Source organism: Sceloporus occidentalis, unplaced genomic scaffold (genome assembly GCF_023333645.1).
Source record: "Sceloporus occidentalis isolate IW3139 unplaced genomic scaffold, rSceOcc1.0.p SCAF_54, whole genome shotgun sequence".
NCBI lineage: Eukaryota > Metazoa > Chordata > Lepidosauria > Squamata > Phrynosomatidae > Sceloporus > Sceloporus occidentalis.
In genome coordinates, this window is record NW_028317034.1 from 4481040 (window position 1) to 4493124 (window position 12085).

General features: G+C 36.8%; 1 protein-coding gene across 1 annotated transcript in view; it reads left to right on the forward strand.

Annotated features, from left to right (window-relative positions):
• The window catches only part of LOC149288042 (mannosyl-oligosaccharide 1,2-alpha-mannosidase IA-like), a 128838-nt gene that overhangs the window by 57713 nt on the left and 59040 nt on the right, over nt 1-12085 (forward strand). The window contains exons 3-4 of the mRNA XM_089492174.1: nt 3473-3588; nt 9990-10070. Coding sequence (XP_089348300.1) covers nt 3473-3588; nt 9990-10070 — 197 coding nt within the window. The remainder of the gene's footprint in view (nt 1-3472; nt 3589-9989; nt 10071-12085) is intronic.

Consider the following 12085-nt stretch of genomic DNA (forward strand, 5'->3'; position numbering starts at 1 on the left):
CCGCAGTGTGGCCTTTAGGCTGGACTTTACATAAAGGCAAACTCCTCCCCCTTTTCGTTTTTTCCGATCCTTCCTGAATAGACTATACCCCTGTATGTTAACCGCCCAGTCATAGCTATCATCCAACCATGTCTCTGTTATACCCACTATGTCATGAGTTTCTTCAGACATTATTAACTCCAGTTCGTCAGTTTTATTGGTCAGACTTCTGGCATTAGTAAGCATACAATTTAGAGGTGTATGGTTTTTTTCCCTATGAAGCCTATCCCTATTAACTATTCTAACCCCTCCCTCTGCTCCACCCCCAGGTACATTTATAAGCCCCAGCTCTCTATCTACACTATCTTCCCCGTCTATATTGTAGTTTCCCTCCCCCCCTTTCCCTAGTTTAAACACTCCTCCACCCTTCTGACCATCTTCTCCCCAAGCACAGCTGCACCCTCCCCATTGAGGTGCAGCCCGTCCCTACCGTAGAGCCTGTATCCGACAGAGAAGTCGGCCCAGTTCTCCATGAACCCAAACCCCTCCTTCCTACACCAGCTTCTGAGCCACTTGTTTAGCTCCCTAATCTCCCGCTGCCTCTCTGGTGTGGCACGTGGTACAGGTAATATTTTAGAAGATACTACCTTGGAGGTCCTTGCCTTAAGCTTGCTACCTAAGTCCCTGAAATCATTTTTAAGGACACTCCGCCTCCCTCTCACTTTGTCATTGGTGCCAATGTGCACCATGACTGCTGGGTCTTCTCCAGCCCCTCCCAGTAATCTGTCAACCCGATCCGCGATGTGCCATTACGAATCTATGTCCTAGATTTCTACATTGATTTTTCAGACTGTTTATTTGTATTATGTGTATTTGTAAGATCTAGCCAGTATTCATGATAGGAATGGTTTAACAGCGATGATGCGATTGGCATAGTCATTAATTATTTTCAGAGCTCTAAATACCCACGTAGATTAGATGATTCCAGCGTAAAAAGTGCAGGGGAATATCAATCACAAGGTCCACATTATGTAGTAAGACATTTAGTAGTATTGGTAGTACTGAGCACTTACTGTCCTCTACGTAGAAAGGGGAAGCGAGTTGGTTAAATGGATTTTTAACAAATTGCATTTTGAGGAAGCACTTAAAATGGGAGAAGATAAGGAAAGCTGTAGTTTATGTGCATTTGAGCTCACACTAAGGGAACGCAGCTTTGGGAAAGTTAAGATCTCAATTACGACATACGTATAAGAATGAAATAAGTTACTGTTTGCATGAACATGTAAGCAGTGTAAGCATTACATTTTTTATTTATTTCCCACCTTGTTCATTTTACTGCTCCTCCACCTTTCCACATGTTTATATGTACAAAACTACTTTTTTTTCATGAAGCACCTTCAAATGGTTGACTTGAGCGAGGGGGTTTGCTCAATGTCTACCACTTCTTATGTGTTTCACTGCAACAAATCCATCAGTGTTGTAACAATATGACTTTTTTGTATTTCTTATTATCTTGGCTTTGATGGACAGAATCACCTAAATGTATTAATCGTGTTTAAATAATTGTAAAGGATATCCTGAATTTGCAGTAATATTCAGACATGTAATTAATAATGTTGTATTACATCATGCAAGTTTTTTTCAGCCACCGTTTTCTGAGAGGAAGCCTTTATATTTATTGGTATTTTCTACTTTTCAGTGGTTGATGCAAGTTTATTAAGGAGCACTACTTCCAGTGTCTTCTTTTAGGTGATAGAATTTCTCTAATATTGCTTTATCTATATAAAAAATAATAATAATAAAAAAAAAAATAGATGGTATGTAAAAAGAACTTTAAATGGCTCATGAAAAGTGATAGATTTGCTAGAATAAAACGAAACAGTGCTGTGTTCTTTATTTTGCCTGTGTGGGCCATCATACTTACAGAAAAAATTGTTAGCTTTATAAACTAACAGAGTTCTGCTATGAAAGAGAATATTGAATACTCTATTATAAGAAGATGCCCAAACTTTGGATCCTAATGAAAGAAAGAAGAAAATGCCTAAATATAAGACAGCCCTATTGGGGGAAAAACAACCCCCAAACCACTTTTTGCTTTAGATCTGTCTGTTCTTTTACTCCAGTGACTAAACCATGGTTATTTTTATACAGTTGCATTTTTTGGGTAGTAGAACCAGCTGTAATGGAGTAGAAGTAATTTATACTATTTATACTGTAATAAGTACATGTCTTGGATAATTGCATTTGATTTTTCTTCAACCAATTCCATTACATACCTTCATTTGTGCTTGCCTTAGATCTAACCTCGCTTGACTGGATTTTTATATTGACTGTTCCTCTGACACACAAAGGATACATAACCCTCTCAGATAGGTAGTAATAACATGCATACACAATGATCACTAATAATGCTCAAGTATGTAGTACCTCCCTAGAGGTATACATAAATAGTTACAAACTTTGCCTAGCATTTGTAAAAAAAAAATGTATCACAGAAGCAAGAGAAGAGACACAGGGTTTTTAAATAAAATGTGCCTGCAACACTGCCTATAATTAAGATTTTTTACAGAGACCAGGTGGCGTTCTTTGGATATAGATGATGCCTAGCATGTTCGTATATGGACTACAAACACTAGATGGCACAGTTTTTGAGAGTTTTTCTAGAGAAGGACGGGACAAGCAGTAACTGGAGCTAGGCACATGTTTATTGTTTGTGGCAGTAGATAAGTGAGCACTCCGAATTGTGTTCGGTGCCAAAAAGAGACTTTGCACAGTAGTGGTAAAGCCACATTTTAAAGTGAATTGTCTCAAGCTAATATTGTTTGTAACTACTGGTCAAAAAACAAAACAAAACCCTAAAACCCAAAGAATGCTGTCTTTTCACTGAAATGTATTATCCATGAAGACCACATTCCCAGTTCTTTCATTCTTTTGCTTGCTTCTCACCTGTCCCGCAGTTTTAAATTCTTCTAGCTTTAAATTTTTATATATATATATCTTTTATAATTTTTGGCTAAGATGTACAGTTTCACCGTGGACAATGGCAAATCGGAGTATCTGAAGTGATACTTTTATGTAAACTGAGTGATGTATTCCTTTCACTTAATGAATGTTTTTAATACCGGACTCTGTAAGGTCCCCAAAACCATTCTTTAGAATAATGATGCTCCCAATGTTGGATTATATGATCATATTGAGTCCTAATGTGTCTGTTTAGATTTTGAGTTAATCGTTAAAAATAACCCTTTTAAAATCATCAGGTTTATTATGTTTTTCTGTTATGATGCAATGCACTAGAGATTGTGCATATGTTTTATTTATTGTATAAAAGTTCATTAATAGGTCAATTGAGCTATTTTCCTATTATTGTGTTGTATTGGGAAGTTGTACGGTGCATAGGAATGGGTTTATATAGTTCTTTATTTAAACAGTGATGTGTCTGTATATTGGATATATGATTTAATTGCTCACGTGTTACCACAATTTCTTTCAGGCAATATACAAGGAGCCACAGTAGTAGATGCCCTTGACACACTTTATATCATGGAAATGAAAGATGAATTCAACGATGCCAAAGAGTGGGTGGAAAAAAACCTAGAGTTCAGTGTGGTAAGTTGTTATGATTATCTGTATAACTTAACATACTTCTTCATGTTTACACACTAAAACTAATGTTACTCTAATCTGTATCGATGGGATTGTATATGTTGGAAAGTTGTTTTGCTAAGAATTTACAGCTAAAATTCTAATGCTATCGTAAACAGTTGGCAGAAGAGTACTCGTGTGCGCATGAGGCTAGTAACCTTGCGTTCCTTTGGGAAGCTTCTCCAGGCATTGGTAGGGGGTACACATTTTGTTAGTAGGAATTTTGTCTTTCTACGACTCTGCTTTGCTTTTGCTAAAAGGAACGGCTCTTTTAATTAATTTTGGTTGATTATTCTAAATATACTGTAGCTCCAGCATGTAGCATGCTATTACCAGTGTTCCTCGTTACAAAAACGAAGTTGTCTCATAGACTGAAGTCCGTTTCACTAAAATGTTTCTATAGCCCCACAACTTGAACTAATGGATTTATGAGCGTTCTGACAGTGTTCCTTTTTAGATCATTTGTAGGTAACGTGTTCATTTCGGTAACTTTTCAGCAGAGTACAGGAATACTAATTACGAGCATGTCAAATAGATTCTATTAGCATGTTCTCACGTGAACTGGATAGAGTTTAAGAACTGCTATCTCTACACATGAAGAACTCTTGGGCAATAAAGAGAAATTAATCCTAAAACACTGAATTCTTAGCACAACATCAGATGAGATGAGACATGCGGCGTTTGTAAAGCGAAGATCTTAAATATTTTAGCATTAGTTTCCCCGCGTAGCAAACCTCTCAGTGTTTGCATAGTGACCCTTCTCAAGCATCTCATAGTTAATTGTCTATTCAGAATGCTCAGTATTGTGCCTGGGTGTACCTCTGTTGCTTTATGAATATTTGAATGATTTTAATGCTCTTTGTCATTGTAAAGTACCTTCAAGCAGAGTTGTAAATCATCCAAATAATCTCTGCTGGTGTGAAAGGATTCTGAATAATCACTGCATAAAAGCAGTCCGCAGCCTTAAAGCTCTATGTATATTTTAATTTCAGGAATACTTCTAATGTAATCAAATGTTATTGCAGCTGGCAAAACCGTAGGTTCTTTCATGTATCTTATCTGAAAGATGAAATGGATTGTTATGTACTCCCACTCCTGTAATGTAAAATTATTCTTTAACATGTGACATAATTAGTTTTTGATTGCACGGTCTATAAATTATATGTGACCGTAATCTGTGAAACCAGGTTTCAGTGGGCAGACACATTGCCTTGTATTAGACTACACACCGAGTTGTTTTGTGTGTGATGATATCCAGTTAGAATTAAAACAGTCTATAAATATCTAGAACAGCATTTCACAGGAGACTACCCAGTATAGCACAAATGGTTTACTAAAGGGAGAGTTGACATTAGAGTTTTGGTTCCAGTTCCCTCACTTCACTATTCATTATAAAAGGTGTGAGGTTTCTCTAGTTTGAAGCACTGAGCTAGCCTTGCGCAATCCTTAATTCAGTGACACAGGGCCAACCAAGCTCTTCCTGCAGGAGAAGCCCACTAGAGGTCCAAAATGTATAGGGAATTCAAGAATCTGAAACCATAATTCTCCTTCAAATTATCCCTTTAGTGAATAAAACCTAATGTCTGAACATTTCTTTTTTTTTAGACAAATATACCCTCGTAATCTGCTATGTCATTTTCTGATTTGTATATAAACTGGGATCTGCTCTAGCCTAGGAAACCCAGATTCTTCTTCATTAACCCCTTAAGGGAAATGGGCGGTCCCTAAACCCTTTAAAAACAATGCATTTTGAGCCCATACATGTACGGGCTTTGTCATTAAGGGGTTAAAGGATGACAATAGAATACACGTGGTATTTTCTTTAAAAGTCTACATTATTATTTCATTTATTTGCCGTCATAAAATGTAATTTGGCAGTTCAAAGATTAAATTAATACTCAATAATGTATTTTCCATTTTGGACAGAGGTCGTGCAAATACTACATAAGAGCAAAATAATATATGTAATGTAATATGTAATGTAGTTTTTTACATTTCCCCCCCCCCCCTATACTGTCATGTGGAGACAACATTGTTGACAGATTTTTACCATTTTACTATAAATGCTTTGGAGGAAAACCTCAAATCTAGATATAAAAAGATTAGGTAGCACTGCATGGAGACGTGTTACCTGTAAAGGTAAGACGGTAATCTCTAGAGATTTTGTTTCATGTAGTTTGCTGTCATTTTACATGTAGAACAATCTTTTATTACTGAACACTCTTCATGCCTGTAAGCCACTATCGTCAAATTCACTTAAAAAGCAGTTGATGTAGTTCAAGTGTAAAGAAAGTTATTCATCAAACATTTCATTACATTTTAGCTCAATGAACTAACTGCTGTGCTAATTTAATTCAATTATTCAAACCTCTTTTTTAAAGTAGACAGTTTATAAAAAAACATGTGAAAGAAAGGCAATTTAACTTCCATGGAGCGAGAATTGAATGTAAGCCCATAAAATCCAAGAGTTGGGAAAGGGTTTCCTTGGTTACTTGTTAAAATAATTCCAAGTAAATTTTAAGCGTTTGAAAACACCAAGTGTTTGTGCATAGTCTTTTAGGACATTCATCAGTTGTGTCTTAAAACAAAACTGTTGAAGACTTAAATTCTGTAATGTGTGTTGTTAACAAAGATGAAGGAAAAACTAATCAATATTTATCTTCCTAAACGAGCAGTTATATCCCCTACCCCTTTTCTCCTTTCTATTTTTCCAGTAGCCATTTATTTCTTTTGCTATCATTCTTTTGTTCAAGCAGTACTTTAGGAAAAAAGAATGTGGCTCAGGTATTGGTTGCCTCCTGATGTCCCAAGTTCCTTCAATAATTCTGACTAGTAAGGAGCACAATATGACTTTGCTTGCTATACAAATGTGTGAGCAGGGCCAGCCCAAGACTTAATGCTGCCTGGGGCGAAGTTTAAAATGCCGCCCCAGGCGGCATTTTAAACTTCGCCGATGCCATTATCTACCCTCCCCCTTTTTACTTACCATTAAACAGTCCAGCGGCGAGTCTCCCTGCTCTGCCACGGTGCCGGCTTGTAATGTTGAGCGCCGGAAATTGACGTCACTTCCGGAGCTCAGCATTACAAGCCGGCACCGAGACCGAGCTAGAGGGCTCACAGAGGAGAGAGAGGGGCGCCGAGCGGGTAAGCGAAAACCACTCGGCGCCCCTCTCTCTCTCCTCCGCTTCAAAAAAAACAAAAACGCGCGTGGCGGAAAGTGCCGCCCCTTCAAAAGTGCCGCCTGGGGCAATTGCCCCACTCGGCTCCATTGTAGGGCCGGCCCTGTGTGTGAGCTATATAAATGTGTGACTTAACAGTTACTGTGCCCAAATACTCAACAAAAGGTACATTTTTAAACGTGATGAATAAATCTTGCATTCAATATACAGTGCTAAAGACCTTTACAATGTATTGGGTAGTTTTATTTCATACTTTGACAAATCAGAGGAAACCTCTCTCTTCTTGAGTATTTTTTTTTTTTATTTTTTTTTAATACGAAATACAACAGTAAAAATCACAGTACAATAAATAAACATACAACATGTAAATCATACAATAAAAAAGACTCACAAGTACAGGCACAACACTTATTGTGGATTCCATTATTTCATATATTTTTGTATATGGATATACTGAATATGTACGTTTGGACTCTTTTGGGGTTTTCGAGTTTGCTTATATATATATATTTTTTTTTTTAATTATTATTATTCCGGCCATAGTATTTCCTTAGCCTAAATCCAAAGAGATAAGTATGAAGTGTCTAATCAGGCCTATTTCCAGTCTAATTTGCCCTCTAGGATAGTTTTAATCCACTTTTCCCATATTTCCTGAGTTTTAGTAGTTCCTCTATCTTGTGTTAGGATCAGCTTCTCCATATAGCATTGGTGTAAGATTTGCGATCTTACTTTTGTCCACAATATTGGATCTGAGGATCTCCAATTTCTAGCTATTACTTCTTGAGTATTTAATCACCTCATCAGTATTGTTTTGGTCCACCATACCCATACCTGCCAACTTTCTTGATGAGTGGACCCTGAGGCGCTTTAGATATTAACACTTTAATAACCCGTTGTGACAATTCTATGTATTGACTCACCAAATGTGTTAACCAATGGCTCCAATAGCCATCCACGTGGAAACCTTGAGTTTTCCTTATTTAGAGATACATTTCATTGAGGCAATTGTATTAAAGCAGTGGTATCAATCATGGCATACTGGCAGCAAAAGCACCAATTGGAAGTTTAATGTATGATCACAGCAGCGTAGAATAGAAATGAGTCGGTTTTAGGCTGTATGCCTTTGATAATCTTCCACTTCACCCTGAGGTTGGGGCACACAGCCTGAAACTCTGGGTCAAACCAACTAACTCTGACATCATTGTTTTACACCCTGTATCAGGCGTGATTGTAATGTCTTCGGGAAAGCGTTCTGATGCTACAGCACACGTTTTGTTCATTGTTGTACCCTTTTGTATTAGTGCTTCAGAATATGCTGGCACTTAATAATAAAAAATAATAACCTCTTCATTTCCCGAAGGCTCCCATAGGAAAACAAAGACTGCAAGGCTGTATTAAAACATTACTGTAGGCCAGCTCTTGTAATTAGAAGTTTTCTAAGGAGTTGTATGCTAAGTCCTCATTTAACCTTCAGATGTCAAAATAGAGCAATAGGCTGATTAGATCTCGGATATTTGCACGTTGCTTTTATGAAAAACAGACAAAATCTTATGGCTAGAGATGAAATGTGCATTTGTTTACCCTCTCTGCAAAGAAAAGCTGCAGCTATCTTAAAAAGGTGAGCAAAAGCCACATTTTGATATTTAGTCAATCAGCGATATTACAGTGTAACAAAATTTATGAAGTTTTGCAACATTCCATAATTTTTCTTAAAACAAGTAGTTATTTAGGTAGTACCCATGTAAATCAGTTTAAGCATTTGTAATACAGAGTGCTTGTATTTTTTTCTCCCCATGGGCCCCTCTGGTGTAGCACGGCGCTCGTGCCACTGGCACTGCTAGAGTCTCTCTAGTATAGGTTAGTAACGCCATCCTTGCCAAGCAGGATGGAGCTGTGCTTTGAAGTTGTACCAGAGGAATTGCTTTAGCGCCTGTGGCACCAGGACGTTACTTAGCCAAAGGCACTGAAATCACTTGGACTCTGATGCAAGCACTTGGAGCCCTGAAAGAATCATATACAGCATGCTTAAACTATTTTGAAGTTTAGACGTTTCATCTAACCTCCCTGTAAAACGCAAGCCTTACCTTGAAAACAAACCTGTATAATGTATGCATGAAAACTAAACTGTGTTCTGTGATTTCAAATAAAGCATGGCCTTATAAGTATTACTGAGAGATAGGACATACTGCATATTTTTATACACAAAATGTTTAAGTCACGGACTGCTTCTGTGAACGTTTATACTCCAAGCTATCGATTGTAATAAATGTAGGAAACTGTTTTGTGCTCGTAAAGCAACTGAGCAATACTGAACGAGCAACACAGCTTCTAAACTTACAAGAGTTACATGTAAATATTGTGCTGATAACAAGATGGTATGGACGGTGTAATCTCCATATGCTAATATTATTACATTAACTTGAACATTGGACCGCTTTTTGCCACAGAGGTACAGCTACAGACAATATGAAGATAATTGGATTGAAAATGTAATAGTTTAATTGAAAAGCATTCTAGTTTTAAAAATCCCTATATTGGTCATTGGAGTGTATAAAACAAGTGTTTCTGATCGTAGATTTTCTGCCTTTAACTTCTAAGATTTGTTAACTGATAGTTAACTGTGCAGTTATTATCTTTTCATTTATTAAGATGTATCTATCCATGTTATGCACCAACTCTATTGAAGCTTCATTGTGTGCGTCCTTTACTAATCTTCAATAAATTTCAATTAATTTTGCATTTGGATTATCCCCATTTGTCTTTTTGCAAATTAAAAATTCAAAAGCCTTGAAATGTGTGAAGAATATGGCAAATCTTTGTAGTTAGCGGCTCAAGTATACTTTGAAATGTTTCGATTTGTTTCTGCTTATTTTCGTTCCCCCCCCCCTTATCTTATGTATCTCAATACTTTCATTTTGTAGGATGAGAAATATTTTACTGATGATCTCCTAGCTTAGGGTTTTACTAGTGAAGCCATGATGTTTGACCCATCCATGGCTATCAGCACGTTAACCTGTTAGACAGACTATGATGCCAGAACTATATGAAAAAGAGTAGAGGGACTTTTAATAACGAACATTATATTCTATTAAGTATACAATAACATTGTTCAATTCTCTATTACTAGTTCAGTACTACTTGTCTATAATTTACGGTGCATAAACCCACTGCTTTGTCTTTTTGCAGAATGCGGAAGTCTCCGTATTTGAGGTCAATATCCGTTTTGTTGGTGGCCTGTTGTCTGCTTACTATCTTACAGGGGAAGAGGTAAGTGCACCAAATATGTAATCTGTATGGGCAAGTACAACCTCATAATGAACTTAATTACATTAAAATGAAATGTTGGTGAATTATGGCACATGCCTTACATCCAAAGGCGAGTGAGTATTACTGATACTTATGTGCAAGATGATGAGGCTCCCAGGTGGAGACTTCACTGTCTTCATTCAAGGACACTCACATTTTCATCCTATGTCTTGCTTTTTTCTAAGCGAAGGCTAGAGTTTTTAGGGACAGTCTAACATTTCAAATAAAGGTGTATGTTTAATGTTTTAGTAATGCTTCTGCCTTTGCACCTCTTCTAAACGTGTAGAAAACTTATCTGTGACATCCTTTAACTTCTCTCTAATTCATGGGAGGAAAAAAAATCAGTCTTTGATTTGGAAGACTTCGGTTCAGGATAGCTTTATGTCTATTCCATGCATATTTGAGAAATAAAGGAACAAAGTTGTATGCAAACAAATAAAACCGCCATAGTGTCACTTTGCTGATTAACGACTATTTACTTTTTGGAGGCCCAGGACAGCACCCCAGCTGCCCCCTCACTGCAAAGCCATGGAATATGATGTCATATAATGATACTTTAAGGAACTCATTGCCTATTAAAGCCGTTGGAGAGATCAAAGATCTTTCGTAACCGGCCCTTTGACCCATTGAGCAGTGGCACAATAGGGGTCAGCCAAAGGGAAATGTGCTTCCCAGCTTTTTACAATGTTGACTGTTGCCTAGGCCTCTAAGTGCCAGCTCATTTTGTTTTTATACATATATTTCCTTTTTCTATTTCCAGGAAGAGTTCTTAAATATATGTTCTTTGTACTGCAGCGCTCCTATTGACCTTAGTGGGAGGTCTGGAGCACACGTGCTGCGCTGCTACATAAGTACTCTTCATGTTTTCAGTATACACAGGGAAGGGGAGGAAGAAACCGAGCCAGAACATCAATCAGTTAGGGTGCATGCAGTGGTGTATTATTGTAATTTTATATTATATTTTACAACATACATTTATGACAAAACCAGCAGATTATAGCAAGTCTGGAAATGTTTCTAAATATATATTTCTATATACTTATATGAAACATATTTTTTTTTACTTTTATTATTGACAATTATATGAGTAAGTGATATATATATATATATATATATATATGTTCACTTTTATTGTTTATTTTCATTTTACAAAATACATTTAAAAAAATATATATTGCCAAGTTACTAACAGATCCAGTTTCAATACATTCCCTTAGGTGCTTTACAAAAAAAAATCAGATTAATGTTTTGATCTTGACCTGTTTAAGTTTCTGCGAAATTTGTAGCACTTGTGGAAATTGTTCCCCCTTGTCATTTTTTTTTGTCATGGCTGACAGACAGGAGGAAGCTTGTGGGAAATAGTTTGTTATCCAACATGACAGGCATTGCATGAACCAATGTCAGCTCTCACCAAATAGGTCGATTACAAAAGTAAGAACAGCTTTTAGGATCGCATAAACATCCATTGTTGGTTTAGATCCGACAGATGTAAATGCCAGCAGTAAAACTTAATTATTTTAGTAACAGAATATGGTTAATTTTACAAATGCATCCCAGAGGGGCCGCTGTGACCACCAGTCATTTTAGAATTGATAGCCCATCTTGGCATAATGCTCCAGACACTACTCAACACTTGGCTGTATACCGACTTTGGAAAAATGCAAAGAAACTTCCAGTAAGTACCATATAATGTTTCTTACTAGGTCTCCAAATACTTAAAGGGGAACTGTCACTTCCACCACTTTTGGCAAAATACATTAATTTGTTAAGCTACATTTTGTGTATTTTTTTAATAAGTATAACTATTTTGGAGATACTAGATTTAAACGTGAGACAGTTGTATCTCAGAGAAAGGTAAGACCTATGGGAGTGGATGCAAAACTACCCTAATCATTTCCCACCCCCCTTATTTACTTTACTTTTTTAACCTTAAAATAGCTGCACCAATGTGGAGCATATAGATAACACATGAGCTT